At 38.3% G+C, this 16,917-nt stretch overlaps 1 protein-coding gene across 1 annotated transcript in view; it reads right to left on the bottom strand.

The window, feature by feature from the left end:
* Window positions 1–16,917, bottom strand: part of LOC137637161 (NADPH oxidase 5-like) — a 35,024-nt gene that overhangs the window by 3,767 nt on the left and 14,340 nt on the right. The window contains exons 3-9 of the mRNA XM_068369431.1: window positions 8,617–8,789; window positions 7,607–7,795; window positions 7,187–7,319; window positions 6,319–7,016; window positions 6,052–6,176; window positions 4,150–4,234; window positions 67–273 (exon numbers count right to left, since the gene is read on the bottom strand). Of these exons, the coding sequence (XP_068225532.1) occupies window positions 67–273; window positions 4,150–4,234; window positions 6,052–6,176; window positions 6,319–7,016; window positions 7,187–7,319; window positions 7,607–7,795; window positions 8,617–8,789 (1,610 nt within the window). The remainder of the gene's footprint in view (window positions 1–66; window positions 274–4,149; window positions 4,235–6,051; window positions 6,177–6,318; window positions 7,017–7,186; window positions 7,320–7,606; window positions 7,796–8,616; window positions 8,790–16,917) is intronic.

Here is a 16,917-nt window from a genome sequence, read left to right as displayed (position 1 = left end):
AAAGGAAAATTTATAGAAATAAGTAGGCTAGGTCTACAACAGTACTAAACGTCAAAGGTCTCTCACCTTGTCCCAGTCAGGTCTGCCATGTCTGATGGAAGACGCCAAAGGTAAGGAAGGTCTCAAGGGCATGGGGCCTGTCTTATACAAGTGAAGACTGAGGAATGCCTCCATCGCTGCTCCTTCTATTTTCTGTTCCTTCTCCATTGCAGCCAAAACTTCCAAGAACCACTCGAAGCTGCCCAGGTCACGGTTCACCCAAACGAAGTCGACCTGGTGGGTAAATTTAGATTAAATTCAAATGCAATTGAGTTTAGTTTTCTCTACTATTAAAGTAATAAACTTAGTAAGAATCCAGTGCTATTGACTTAGTAACTAACAGAGGATACTAGCAGAATTCTAGTGCTATTCACTTGGCCATTAACCAAGACTACAATGATAGAATACTCTTTGAATATACTGCGTCTATTTCCACTTGGTCGTATGATTTGCTCTAAATTCATCACTAATATTGTGTGCATTTGAGCAAGAATAGCCCCATTGCAAATCAGACATTGATATCTATGTGGGCAATCCATGTCCACGGTTATGTATTTACATGGTAAGGCCAAACATGCTATTTGAAGGTTTAACGGTTAAGAAATTACTGTAATACTGGTAAAATGAAGTAATCAAGAATAACTATACTACGATTATATTCTAACTATAAAGTTACGAGTATATGATAATGAATAATTCTATTTTATAGGTCTAAAAGTATAAAGGTCAATAGTTTGCTCTCGTTTCCCCGTTAAAATGACACGAAGAAGAAACAATAATAATAATCAGACTTCAGTGTTTATTCAGACCGTGTCCGCGAAACTCTCGGAGTGATTACTTGTCAAAACCATCTCATTTTTCGAAGGCTAAACGCTGTCAAAGCAAGAAAGGTGGTCACAGCAAAGCAACGGTGCTTTGAAGAAACAGATTTTACAAATTACATAAGATTTATTTGTCTTGATCAAGAAATATCCGCAAAAATAATGAAGGTTCTATTTTGAAAAAGGCGGGACAAGATGTTAGCTTTGGTGTTCAACTAAAGGTAAAAATTGCTTTAATATTTCTGTTTTAATACTATGTAAACTAAAGTAGTTAATCTGTTTTATTATATATATAGTATTTAACATGAAATTAGCAGCGTTGTCATATTTAAAGAATGTGAGGGAGGATATATATTTGACTTAAATTTAAAGATGAGTCGAACGTAAAATTAGGCGCCTAAACCGATGATATATTATATCGAAAAATTATAATTAACTGTTTTGCGTAATTTATGTTAAACTATATCGATTTGAGCGTTCTGTTTAAAAGATAAATACAAATGTTTTTAATATATATATATATATATATATATATATATATATATATATATATATATATATATATATATATATATATATATATATATATATATATATATATCAGTCCTTTGATTTTTATTGGTGGGAATACAGTGTAGGTATATCATAAGGTTACATTTCCCATATATTATTATTATTATTATTATTATTATTATTATTATTATTATTATTATTATTATTATTATTATTATTATTATTATTATTATTATTATTAGCAGCAGCAGCAGCTAAGCTACAACCTTAGTTGGTAAAACAGGATTCTACAAGCCAAAAGACTCAGACAGGGGAAAATAGCCCTGTGAGGAAAGGAAATACGGAAATAATATATATATATATATATATATATATATATATATATATATATATATATATATATATATATATATATATGTATGTATGTATGTATATAAGAAGTAATGAATAAAACATAAAATATCTCATGTAACAACGTTAAAATATATATATATATATATATATATATATATATATATATATATATATATATATATATATATATATATATATATATATCATGTCAGCCTGTTCAACATCAAAACATTCTCTGCAATATTGAACTAATTTAGTTCCAAAAGATTAGAATTTACGGGTTATATAAAATACTGAAATTCTGTATAAGAAATGACGATTGCTGGCTATTATGGTATTTTGGTTATAATAAAACGTGGACTTTCTATGTGACAGATCTATTTTAACGTTGTTAATGATCTTAAGATATTTCATATTCATTATCTATGACTTCTCATATAGTTTATTTCCTTTTTTCATCTCCCCAATGGGATATTTTCCCTGTTGGAGTCCTTGGGCTTATACTATCCTGCTTTTCAAAATAGGGATGTAGCTTGGCTAGTGACAAGTACATTGTTTACTTTCGGGAGACTCATTGTGGGTTACGCGCTTGCGTTGTTCATCATTCGATTTTGACAGTTTTTCTGTACTTTCGTATTTCGTAAACATCAACTCTTAAGCGGGGTTTACACGGGCGAGCAGCTAGTCGAGCCTGGCTCGACAACCCTGTGTTTGAATTGATGTTCGAGCGTGTAAACGGGCTATTTGGTTGTCGAGCGCGTTCGTCGAACGGCTCGATGAAAGTCAGGCTCATCTTGACTTTTGTGGGCGGAGCTACATTGTTTGACGAACGATGTGAACGTGTGAACGGGTGTCGAGCATCGAACCTCAGTTGTTATTCAAACCTGCTAGAGGAAACATCATCAAAGAAATGAATAATGGCTGCCATTAATGAAAGCAAGAATGAGAAGGAAATCGTACTTGATTTCATACATGCATATCGGGCTCATCCAGCTTTATGGAAGTTAAATCAAAAGACAATTCCAATAAAGTGGCCAGAAACAAAGGAATAGCGGCTCTGCATGAAATATTGAAAGAACTAATTTCAAAGCCTTAATTTTAAAGTAATAAGCAAGTTGGTGTGTGAAAATTTCTCTTTTTAGAAGCCAATCCTTCGTCCACTTTGATCTCTTTTTTTCCTCCTTAGTGCCCCTGCTGAAGCAATGGCTATCAAATCGTCCTGGTCGAGAGACATGTTGACGTTGTTTTAGCACGAGGCACACTGAGGTTCGATGTACTGTCTGAAAGCTCTTCGAGCCGTTCTACAAGTAGGCTCGACAACCGGGCTCAGCGAGCTGCTCGGCCGTGTAAACCCGCCTTTATTTAACCAATTAAGAGGTCCCAAATATACGTAATTTCATCTATATTTTGTACTTCATTATGCTTAAAACAAACTACATTCAGTATGAAGCTATTGTTGATATCTTGAAGGCAAATATATCCCAGAAATAATGACTTATATGATTGGCACTCCCAGCTCACACATGTATGGCTTGCCAGAACAGATGAGCTGTGAGATTATGTTTGCCAGAAAGCGAGAAATGGTTGTACAAAAACTATTTGAGAGACGTGATATGAACAATAGGCAATTATGATATCTTGATTTCACGCCATATATATGAACCATATATTTTTCTTACTGATTATTTTATGTTTGTTATGCATTTTTTATCATTACTATTGTTGCAACTCATTCTGTTTTGGTGTTCCTACATCTAAAACCTAGTTATTAATTATTATTATTATTGTTGTTGTTGTTTTTGTTTTTATTGTTGTTATTATTATTACAAGCTAAGCTACAACACTAGTTAGACTAGCAGGATGCTGGGGTCCCCCCAAATTATCATTATCTTAGCAAATTTGATAACGAGTAGGATAAATAAATGGTTCATACATTTAGCTAGAAATTAAAAGTGTCATATATTTACCATTATCATTTGCATGGCATGAAACCGTAAGTTTCGGCATTAGGCCTACCTCGTGAATTAATTGACAATACCAATATTAAAATAGGCGCTGTTTTGGTATGCGATTTCAAAGGCGTGCTTTTGCTTTGGTATGCGAAGAACCATTAGATTTCCTAAACATATATATATATATATATATATATATATATATATATATATATATATATATATATATATATATATATATATATATATATATTATATCGGGTTTTATAAGAATTGATAAGCAATCATTGATGTTAGCGTGCGCAGCTCAACATTACCGCTTGCCAGTACAAACGGATCTTAATGTTCTTATGTTTTCTTGCTTTTTAATCTATTAAAAATAATGAGATCGGATACCAAAACAAAAGAATAATTTCTGAGATCACGCCATACCAAAGACATCTTAAAAATATGATTTAATATTATTATACCTTTCGTAACTTCCTTAGTGTAGCTGGGAGAGCCACACAGCTCGGTAGATGGCAGTAAGGACAAGGTGCTTTCGCAGCTCGGTACCTGGAATAGAGAGATATATTGAATTGTCTGTTATAACTAGCGTACGTGTCCCGTCAAAATTGACAGCTAAATAAGATAGATATGCACATACATGCACAGATTCAACCTTTCTCACCCCCGCCCCCTTTCTTAACTAAAACGGTTCAGCAATTTATAGGTAATTGTGATTTTTGAGTGTACCTCTCTGGGTACCCTCTCTCACCAGGGTATGAATACTCTCTCCCCACTCCCGGGGAGGGTGTATATATATATATATATATATATATATATATATATATATATATATATATATATATATATATATATATATATATACCCAGACACTTGCTCTTTATGATATAGGGGAGATATTCGTATATATATATTTACATTTATGTCTTATTTCATGGGATAAATAAACACACCGATAATACATGGAAATCAAATGTATTTTATCATAGGCCTAGCCTCGATTTCAGATTTTCATTATTAAAAGTTTATTGAATTTTTTTTTTTTTTGTGGGTGGGGTATGTGTGATGTAGGTCTATGTTAAATTAACGTTACTGGCTGTAACAATTATAATCTATTTTATTCCTATCTATTTTAATCAAGGACATAGACCTATTGGTTCTCACATATCTATTGGTTTTTAATGATAGATATTTGGTTGCTGAGATGTATTTTTGAGATGTATCAATGTATTTTTGTGATAGCCTTCTTGAGACCTTCCCTCCTGGTAATATGTTGGAGGGGAGTTCGAGATCTCACTCAAGCTCGATAGTTTTTAGTAGTCTGCAACCTAACCATACTTGTGAGCTAGGGATAGGGTGGGCTGGTTTAGTGGGTGGAGCCTAAAGGTCTATCTGCTGAGTCATCAGTAGCCATTGCCTTGCCCTGCTTGGTCCTAGCTTGACGGGAGGGGGCTTGGGTGTTGATCATTTGTATATAAGTTCTGTCTTCAGGGTATTGCCACTGTTCCTTGTCTTTGCCATTCATGAGTAACTTTGAAGCCTTTAATTGTATATAGGCCTATTCTCACTTTTATAACTTTTATAACTAGCTGCATTTCGATAAACGGACAAATTTAATCACAAGAATTATATAAGTATTTAAGCTTTTATTTTTTATTCATCACTTCTCATATAGTTGATTTATTTCCTTTCCTCACTGGGCTCTTTTCCCCTGTTGGAGCCTCAGGGCTTATAGCATGATGCTTTTAAAGGTTTAAAGGTCAGTTATAAATGACAGAGGAAAGTGACAGTGACAATACCATAGTAGAGCAATGCCCTAGAGACTGACCAATATATTCATATGATCAATGCCCAAGCGCCCTCTCCACCCAAGCTAGGGCCAAGGAGGGCCAGGCTATGGCTGCTGATGACAGCAGGTAGCCCTATAGGTTCCCCCAAACTCCCCATCCGCAGCTCGCAAGGATGGTGAGGTTACAGCGATCAAATGAACTAACAAGTTTGAGCGGGACTCGAAGCCCAGTCTGGCGATCACTAGTCAAGGACGTTACCAACAGGCCATCATCACCACCACCACTACAACCTTAGTGGGATTTTATTAAAGTGAGATAGTCCTACATTGTATCTAAAAATCACATTCACATGAAGCAGTTATTTTGAATTAGTCCACACGACCTCTTAAAGTTTTCTAATTCTGCTTACAGTTGGTTCACTCGTCTTCTGGTATCATAGGGTCACTTATAGCTGGTCTGTTTCTACATATTGATGTTATAATAGATATAATTTGAGCTGTAAATTAGGTCTATATTATTATTTATATATTGCAAAGCGGAGCTTGAGCACACTCTTGGAATAACAGAAATTCTCACCTGGCCATAACGCTCTGTAAGATGGAAGCAAAAGGTGTAATGCCAATGCCTGCGCCGATGAGGACGGCGTGGCTCACGGAGAATATTCTCGTAGATGGGGTGCCGTAAGGTCCATCTACCAAAACCTGTCAAAAGGAAGAAGTGTGTTAGAACTACAATTAATTGTTCTTATCAAATTTATTAAAAAAAAAAAAAAAAGATATGAATGAAGATGTATAATGGCATACTCATTAGGACTATGGTTACATATCAATCACGATGTCATACCACAATCTGCTTCTTCGGAGGCTCAGAATTTTGTACTTCAATTCGATTCGATCCTAACGAACGTCTTCTTCTCTTTCTGGCCTCGCCCACCATCTGACAATCGCCTGACGTCGTGCAGTGCATGCTGTGTTGATGCTGCTGGAAGACATCAGTGCAGTTGCTGTCGCTCAGCGAGTCCAAACTGGAATGACTACCGCTGCACGAAGACCGGCCAGAATCCGTCTGCTGCGGTGAGGGACACTCGGCCGCTTTCAGTGCTGACAGGTTTGACAGACTACTTGACTTCTTTCTTTCAAGCTTGCTGGGAGTCTGACGGCTGGAATTCTTGCTGTTGTCATATGAGGCGGGAACCACCACCATGGTCGGTTTGCACTCTGCTTCGACCTGCAACAAGGCTGGACGTGTGTAGACGCTCATTTTGCGATTGAACTCCATCAAATTGTTGATGTACCTTCCTCCTCTGTCGGTCGTGCCTGCTTCATCGTCGTCTACGTCGATGGCCGTGTGGTTCTCAGGGGTAGGGTCCCTGTCGTCATCAGTGGTGAATGCTGGGTTCAGGATGCCCGAGATCTTCTTCTGCAGTTGGTCGGAGGTATTTCTCTCATTAGGTGGGTCGGAGTTCTTCCGGTCAGGTTGGTACATTTCGTACACGCGTCTCGTCCATTCTCCCACAGATCGGATGTGGACGGTGAAGACATCTGGAATGGTGGAATATTTGTTGGTGAAACTAATTAAAGACATTCAAAGTGTGTTATTTGAAAATTTCATTTGTTAGACCTAAGATAGTACATGCCCACATGGACGTCTTAAGTGTAGTATTTGAAAGTTACGTTCGTTAGACCTAAAGACAGTACATGCCCACACGTACCTTCTCGTTCAGGAGCCGAGGAAATAGTAAATGGATGCCATTCATAGCGTGCAATAGAAGGGATGTTCAAATAGACATATTCGCCTGGCTTGAAGTCGAAGTCCATTGGCCGACGGATCAGTAACTTGACAACCTGTTGGTTAAGTTTGAATTAGTTTCCCCCAAAATATAGACCTTTTACGTGGGGATTAGCTCAATGCAAAGTAAATGTGCTCTCTCTCTCTCTCTCTCTCTCTCTCTCTCTCTCTCTCTCTCTCTCATTTATCTACGGATTAGCTCTATACAGCTTAAATGCTCTATCTCTCATATATATCTAGGGATTACCTCTATGCAGAGTGAATACTCCCCCTCTCTCTCTCTCTCTCTCTCTCTCTCTCTCTCTCTCTCTCTCTCTCTCTCTCTCTCTCTCTCTCAACTGACCTGCGAGGGCATGATTGATCCCCTGATGACCTGTGTCTGTCCTCTGGCCGAGCACACCTGAGCAATCCTGACAGCCGTCTCGAAGAGGAAGGCACATCCGGGGAACAGCAGCCATTTCCAGCAGTTTGGCCCGTGAAGGACCAACAGGACCCAGAAGGGGAGGGACAGCAGATGGGTCCAGTAGAAGATCTGCAAATAAGGGAGTCTTAGTTAGTCTGGAATAGCAGGTGCACTTCGTGAATAAGGGAGCCTTAGCCTGGCGTTTCAGGTGTACGTCGCGAGTAAGGGAGTCTTAGTCTGGCGTCGCAAATAAGGGAGTCTTAGTTAGCCTGGTATAGCAGATGCACATCGCGAATAAGGGAGTCCTTGTTAGCCTGGCATAGCAGGTGCACGTCGCGAATAAGGGAGTCTTAGTTAGCCTGGCATAGCCGGTGCACGTCACTAATAAGGGAGTCTTAGTTAGCCTGGTATAGCAGGTGCACGTCGCGAATAAGAGAGTCCTTGTTAGCCTGGCATAGCAGGTGCACATCGCGAATTAGGGAGTCTAGTTAGTCTGGCATAGCCAGTGCACGTCGCTAATAAGGGAGTCTTAGTTAGCCTGTTATAGCAGGTGCACGTCGCGAATAAAGGAGTCCTTGTTAACCTGGCATAGTAGGTGCACGTCGCGAATAAGGGAGTCTTAGTTAGCCTGGCATAGCCGTTGCACATCGCGATTAAGGGAGTCTTAGTTAGCCTGGCATAGCCGGTGCACATCGCGAATAAGGGAGTCTTAGTTAGTTTGGCATAACAGGTGTACGTCACTCAATCAATAAACAGGTACTACTGGGAGGTTAATAAATGGATATTTTTAGAGACTGAGAAAGTAGGCCTGTAGTATGATATGGCTCTGTAAGAAGGGTGGAGGAATTTGAATGAAATATTTTGATAGGTGTTTGATATTTAGGCCTCTGTTATTTGGCCGCTATTTGGTATTATGTATTTGTGGGTACAAATTCTCTGTCTCTCCTCACCTCGAAATATCCGGACTTCCTGACCATGCGATGACTGAAAGCCACGATAATCGTTAGGAGGACCAAAAGGGCCACGCCCGTAGGATTCGCCATGCCCCCAATCCATCCGATGCCATGACTCGTGTCCCATATGTAGGAGGCCATGCTGATGCCCGTAGCTTCGCTCATGTTGACTGCGGCGAGAGAATGGGGGAGAAACGAGGGAAAGGTCATTCTAGGTCAACCCGGGGCACCACCAATGAGGAGTTTGGTGTGTCTTCATTGGTGGTGGAGGGGGCTACAGAGAGAAAGTTATGGTTTCGTGAAATATAATTAAATTATTTATATTTAGGAAATTTTTTTTCTGAAAGTTTACGTATTCATTAATAAATCGAGTTAGTTCCAAGTTGAGATCAGACAAATTTGAGAACAATTTAATTTTTTATTATTTACTCTTATCTAAGGAAAGATATTTTATTGCGAGTAGAACAAGTATCTCGAAATGAATTGATATAGTATAAATCTATTTACTATAAGCTTTGTTAATCGATATAGAAATAAATTTAGAGAAATTTCAATGTAAATTTGTGACAATATTCTAAATAAATCTGTAACTTGATGACTATAATAGTTTCTGATAAATCCACTGGATTAAAAGTTAGTTACTCTACTCATAACATGCACAAATATATCAGTCTAATAAATACTTCATACACACGGTCATACATAGGATAGAGAAGGTTGTGTATACATACACATACAGTATTATTCAATTAGCGTTGATAGAGGCTAGGAAGTGTGGGAGAAACAGGTACTCGAGACTGTATTAGTGTGCAAAACTCCTTACCTTCCTTGTCTGGAGACAATAACAATAATCCAGCTTCACCTAAATCATAAATATTTTTAGTCATCTGCTTCCCCCTGATAAGTTCATAGAAGAAAGTAGGCCGTGAGGGATTAACGTTCTTTTTTAAAACAGATGTTTTGAATAGTGATAAAATTTGGTGATGGTGAAAACAAATTGAAGATGATAGTGAAATAAGAGTTGTGCTACCAAACATCCTTCCTGAAAGGGGTGTCACTGTAAATTGCACCTCCTCAGATTTATTTTAAGGGTAATATTCTAATTAGGAAGGATGTTTGCTCCTTCTAAAATGTATAGGACACAGAAGTACAAAAAAAAAAAAAAATATTGTTTTTTTTCATTCATTCATACGGGGAAAGGACTAATGTCTTCATACGCGAAAAGTGCCAAGTCTCTCATTGGGAAAAAGTGCCAATACATTCATACGGGAAAAAGTGTCAACTCACTCATACGGGAAAAGGGCCAATTTATTCATACACGATAGTGCCAATTTAGTCATATAGGAAAAGTGCCTGTATATTCATATGGGGAAAGTGCCAATTTATCCATACAGAAATACCAACTCACTCATACGGGAAAAGTGCCAATTTATCCATAAAGAAATACCAACTCACTCATACGGGAAAAGTGCCAATTTATCCATACAGAAATACCAACTCACTCATACGGGAAAAGTGCCAATTTATTCATACACGAAAGTGCCAATGCATTCATACGAGAAAAGTGCGAATTGTTTCATACGGGGAAAATGTCAGCTCTCTCATTCGGAAAAAGTGCCAATACATTCACACGGGAAAATACCAATTACTTCATATGGGAGAGGTGCCAAATCACTCATACGGGAAAAGGGTCTGTTCACTTATACAGGAAAAGTGCCAATTTATTCATACAGGAAAAGTGCCTGTACATTCGTATGGGAAAAGTACCTATACATTCATATGGGAAAAGTACCAGTACATTCATACAGGTTGAGTGCCAATTTATTCATACAGGAATAGTGCCAATACATTCCTACGGGAAAGAGGCCAAGGTACCAGGATCAGGACAGAGGGAGGTACATTGCAGGCGAAGGGAAAGGGGGCGTCTGTTATTTTTCAGGGGGAGGGAGTGGGTGTAATGTGGGTGGGCTTAATCAATGGCAGCTCCTCCTCATGTGTGAACAAAATACTAGATACAAACTACGAGAAATCTTTAAGTGGAGGATTTTTTTTGTTTGATAGATATTAAACAATAAAATCACCTATCCTTGATTTTGATTTTGTATGTTTACATTTCACAAGTTACTTATTTGAGTTTAATTTGAGTTTTGAAATTTGACTTTAATCTTAATTTTCAAGGGACGAGATATGAACAATTTATGGTTATGAACTCACACTTCTGAATAAACAGTAACCTTAGAAATAGTCTGGTTTATAAGATATTGAAAGACTGGGGACATCTTATAATACAATTCTAACACATCATTATCATCATCTCAGGCTGACATTTCCTTTTTATTTTTAATTGAATTTGATTAGAATTAAATTGTTTTCATAGGTAAAAAGGCTTTTTAATTACTGTGGATATGTAACACACAAGAACATCCAAAGGCCCAACCATTTTGAAATAGATATTACATCTGAGAAAATATTTACAAACAGAAGTTACAGTTGTTTATACAATTCGATAAACCTGAAATAAGAAAGTTTGGTTAGTCAGTAACACAGAAAAATAATAGTTTCCTTGGATGTTTTATCCAATAGACACTTATCTGAAGGAACATTTTGCCAATAGACAGTTGCCTAAATGGTCATTTTGTCAGTAAACACTTGCCTGAAGGGAGATTTTGATAATAGTCACTTGCCCGAAGGGACATTTTCCCATTAGACACTTGCTGTACTGGACATTTTGCTAATAGACACATGCCTGAAGGTACAGTTTGCCAGTAGGCACTAGCCTGACGAGATATTTTTCCAATAGGCACTTGTCTGAATGCACATTTTGCCAATAGGTACTTGTCCAAGTAGACATTTCGCCAATAGACACTTGCTGTAATGGACATTTTGCTAATAGTCGCTTGCCTGAATAGATATTTCGCCAGTAGACACTTGCCGTAATGGACATTTTGCTAATAGTCGCTTGCCTGAATAGATATTTCGCCAATAGACACTTGCCGTAATGGACATTTTGCTAATAGTCGCTTGCCTGAATAGATATTTCGCCAGTAGACACTTGCCGTAATGGACATTTTGCTAATAGTCACTTGCCTGAATAGATATTTCGCCAATAGACACTTGCCGTAATGGACATTTTGCTAATAGTCGCTTGCCTGAATAGATATTTCGCCAGTAGACACTTGCCGTAATGGACATTTTGCTAATAGTCACTTGCCTGAATAGATATTTCGCCAATAGACACTTGCCGTAATGGACATTTTGCTAATAGTCACTTGCCTGATTACCCATTTTTCCAATAGGTTTCTTCTCTGGAGTGCCTTTCTATCTAAGGAGCAACACAGAATTTCTTGTTTTTTCTCTTACATTTTGGCTTCACAAGTATAATTAAGAAACATGGTTCTACAATTGCCACCCTCTAGTGTGATCTTTGAAGGATTTTCTATCATATAAACTGATATTAATGAAAAGGGATCGTTTTAACGGTTCATATATGTGGCGGATCGTCCCTTCGGGAAAATGTCAGACCACAAGAGTACAACACAGATGGCCACTTTTGCACTCGTATCAACAAAGTCAGACACCTCTGTCTCATTTGTGTTCACTCTGTATCTGCAACCCTGGAAAAGTTTAACACATCTCCTTGCTGAAAAACGGTCACACATAGGAGAAAAGAATGGTTTTATTGGTCACTACTGCTCATGGTGAGCAGGATCAAGTAGTAGGTATTGATTGTTGCAAACCAAAAATTCTCACTAAGAACTTTTGCGAGATCCACTGGAGTAATAAGCTATTAAACACACAAAAGAGCACTGAAAATTATCGTTATTTGTTTAAAAGGGTGATTTATCTTTCTCTGACATGGAAGGGCCCAGAGACAAATGTACGATTCACAGAATTTTGGAAACATGCTACTGTAACTTCCGATGATGGTTTGAAAATTACGAAGATGTCAATTTCAAGGCATAGCCACATTCCATTGTTAAATGAGGCCTGCTTCAATTGTTCATGTTTCTTTTGCAATTGATTTAGATGCGAGATTAAAATGACATTTGAACAAGCCCCAAAAATAGCCTTCATGGAATTGTGGTTTCTAAGGTCATGAAGTAGTGGTCCCTCTGGACTTATTTCAGGCAGTTTTTTCTAAACAGGTAACTGGTGAAGCAAATTGGACTGATCTGTGGCACCCTAGCAGTACTAGCTTAAGTCGGCTGAGTACCTTGTCAGGCTGGGAACAGCGAAGAGAGGAAAAGTTCTCTTTTGTTTCTGGTTTGATGTCGGCTACCCCCTAAAATTCAGGGGTAGTGCCTTGGTAAATAGATAGATAGACTCTGATTATAAATATAACTTACTTTCAAGTTTAGTGTAAGATATGTACTGTTATACTTAGCATTTTATTTAAGGATTGTGGTAGCCTATTGGAAACGTCCCTGCCTGGGAATCTGTTGGACGGGAGTTCGGGGCTCACTCTAGCTCGATAGTTTCTAGTGGTGGCTGCAGCCTCTTGAAAGCCTTAATAGAACATATAGGAAAAAACAATCTTCTGATTGACAGCTAACATGGTTTCAGACAAAAGGGATCATGTTTGACAAAGCTTCTGGAACTTTTTCACAACTAGAACACTTACACGAGTATACGTAGGTACGTAGCAGTGCTGAAAGGGGTTAAAGTAAGTAACGATTACTACGACATGCTACCACCTTCGCAAGTTCACCAGACCTGAAATAAGCCCAGAAGAGAACACTATTCATGACCCTTCATGGACAATGAATAACTAGTTATCAGTTTTGATTATGATGATGATAAGGATCCCTAGTCAGCCTGAAATGAAGTGTGACGTTAGGATGAGGATATGGGGATGGTAGGGATATGTTGTGTTAGACGAGGAGGAGCCAGCAAGGATTCGACACTGGACAGATGCAGGGAAGGATGAGAAGTAAGGCAGGATGAGCTTAAGTCATTAGTACAGTGATCTTGAAGGATGAGTGAATGGACTTGTCTAGCTATGGGGATAAGTTCAATGCAAATAGAGATGGATGGTCGGTGGTATTAGCGAGTTGAATGGAGTTGATGCCATGAATTTGACGCGTGAAGATGGCAGTGCATTTAGATTGATAGATGATAATTGACAGTTTAATATTTGGTTGATGTGAGGTTGAAAATGATACATTCAAGGGGTTGGATTAGGGTAGATGGACAGTAGGGAGGAGAGGTATATATAAATGAATAAATGATGGGGATAGGATGAGAGAAATTGAAGAAATTCAAAAGGATGGTTAGGAGGAGAATTAAGGATAAATGATGGGAACAGGAGATGGATGAGAGGAATTGAAGAAATTCAAAAAGATGGTTAGGAGGAGAATTAAGGATAAATGATGGGAACAGGAGATGGATGAGAGGAATTGAAGAAATTAGAAAGGATGGGAAGGAGGAGAATTAAGGATAAATGATGGGAACAGGAGATGGATGAGAGGAATTGAAGAAATTCAAAAAGATGGTAAGAATGAGAATTAAGGATAAATGATGGGAACAGAAGATGGATGAGAGAAATTGAAGAAATTAGAAAGGATGGGAAGGAGGAGAATTAAGGATAAATGATGGGAACAGGAGATGGATGAGAGAAATTGAAGAAATTAGAAAGGATGGGAAGGAGGAGAATTAAGGATAAATGATGGGAACAGGAGATGGATGAGAGGAATTGAAGAAATTAAAAAAGATGGTAAGAATGAGAATTAAGGATAAATGATGGGAACAGAAGATGGATGAGAGAAATTGAAGAAATTAGAAAGGATGGGAAGGAGGAGAATTAAGGATAAATGATGGGAACAGGAGATGGATGAGAGAAATTGAAGAAATTAGAAAGGATGGGAAGGAGGAGAATTAAGGATAAATGATGGGAACAGGAGATGGATGAGAGAAATTTAAGAAATTCAAAAAGATGGTAAGAATGAGAATTAAGGATAAATGATGGGAACAGGAGATGGATGAGAGAAATTGAAGAAATTAGAAAGGATGAGAAGGAGGAGAATTAAGGATAAATGATGGGGACAGGAGATGGATGAGAGGAATTGAAGAAAATAGAAAGGATGGGAAGGAGGAGAATTAAGGATAAATGATGGGAACGGGAGATGGATGAGAGAAGTTGAAGAACTTCAAAAGGATGGGAAGGAGGAGAATTGAGGATAAATGATGGGAACAGGAGATGGATGAGAGAAATTGAAGAAATTCAAAAGGATGGGAAGGAGGAGAATTAAGGATAAATGATGGGGACAGGAGATGGATGAGAGGATTTGAAGAAAATAGAAAGGATGGGAAGGAGGAGAATTAAGGATAAATGATGGGAACGGGAGATGGATGAGAGAAATTGAAGAAATTAGAAAGGATGGGAAGGAGGAGAATTAAGGATAAATGATGGGAACAGGAGATGGATGAGAGAAATTTAAGAAATTCAAAAAGATGGTAAGAATGAGAATTAAGGATAAATGATGGGAACAGGAGATGGATGAGAGAAATTGAAGAAATTAGAAAGGATGAGAAGGGGGAGAATTAAGGATAAATGATGGGGACAGGAGATGGATGAGAGGAATTGAAGAAAATAGAAAGGATGGGAAGGAGGAGAATTAAGGATAAATGATGGGAACGGGAGATGGATGAGAGAAGTTGAAGAACTTCAAAAGGATGGGAAGGAGGAGAATTGAGGATAAATGATGGGAACAGGAGATGGATGAGAGAAGTTGAAGAACTTCAAAAGGATGGGAAGGAGGAGAATTAAGGATAAATGATGGGAACGGGAGATGGATGAGAGAAGTTGAAGAACTTCAAAAGGATGGGAAGGAGGAGAATTAAGGATAAATGATGGGGACAGGAGATGGATGAGAGGAATTGAAGAAAATAGAAAGGATGGGAAGGAGGAGAATTAAGGATAAATGATGGGAACGGGAGATGGATGAGAGAAGTTGAAGAACTTCAAAAGGATGGGAAGGAGGAGAATTGAGGATAAATGATGGGAACGGGAGATGGATGAGAGAAGTTGAAGAACTTCAAAAGGATGGGAAGGAGGAGAATTAAGGATAAATGATGGGAACGGGAGATGGATGAGAGAAGTTGAAGAACTTCAAAAGGATGGGAAGGAGGAGAATTAAGGATAAATGATGGGAACGGGAGATGGATGAGAGAAGTTGAAGAACTTCAAAAGGATGGGAAGGAGGAGAATTGAGGATAAATGATGGGAACGGGAGATGGATGAGAGAAGTTGAAGAACTTCAAAAGGATGGGAAGGAGGAGAATTAAGGATAAATGATGGGAACGGGAGATGGATGAGAGAAGTTGAAGAACTTCAAAAGGATGGGAAGGAGGAGAATTGAGGATAAATGATGGGAACAGGAGATGGATGAGAGAAATTGAAGAAATTCAAAAGGATGGGAAGGAGGAGAATTAAGGATAAATGATGGGGACAGGAGATGGATGAGAGGATTTGAAGAAAATAGAAAGGATGGGAAGGAGGAGAATTAAGGATAAATGATGGGAACGGGAGATGGATGAGAGAAGTTGAAGAACTTCAAAAGGATGGGAAGGAGGAGAATTAAGGATAAATGATGGGAACGGGAGATGGATGAGAGAAGTTGAAGATCTTCAAAAGGATGGGAAGAAGGAGAATTAAGGATAAATGATGGGGACAGGAGATGGATGAGAGGAATTGAAGAAAATAGAAAGGATGGGAAGGAGGAGAATTGAGGATAAATGATGGGAACGGGAGATGGATGAGAGAAGTTGAAGAACTTCAAAAGGATGGGAAGGAGGAGAATTGAGGATAAATGATGGGAACGGGAGATGGATGAGAGAAGTTGAAGAACTTCAAAAGGATGGGAAGGAGGAGAATTGAGGATAAATGATGGGAACGGGAGATGGATGAGAGAAGTTGAAGAACTTCAAAAGGATGGGAAGGAGGAGAATTGAGGATAAATGATGGGAACGGGAGATGGATGAGAGAAGTTGAAGAACTTCAAAAGGATGGGAAGGAGGAGAATTGAGGATAAATGATGGGAACGGGAGATGGATGAGAGAAGTTGAAGAACTTCAAAAGGATGGGAAGGAGGAGAATTGAGGATAAATGATGGGAACGGGAGATGGATGAGAGAAGTTGAAGAACTTCAAAAGGATGGGAAGGAGGAGAATTGAGGATAAATGATGGGAACGGGAGATGGATGAGAGAAGTTGAAGAACTTCAAAAGGATGGGAAGGAGGAGAATTGAGGATAAATGATGGGAACGGGAGATGGATGAGAGAAGTTGAAGAACTTCAAAA

The sequence above is a fragment of the Palaemon carinicauda genome, unplaced genomic scaffold (genome assembly GCF_036898095.1).
Source record: "Palaemon carinicauda isolate YSFRI2023 unplaced genomic scaffold, ASM3689809v2 scaffold562, whole genome shotgun sequence".
In the NCBI taxonomy this organism is placed as follows: Eukaryota; Metazoa; Arthropoda; class Malacostraca; order Decapoda; family Palaemonidae; genus Palaemon; species Palaemon carinicauda.
This window is presented reverse-complemented; position numbering and strand designations above follow the sequence as displayed.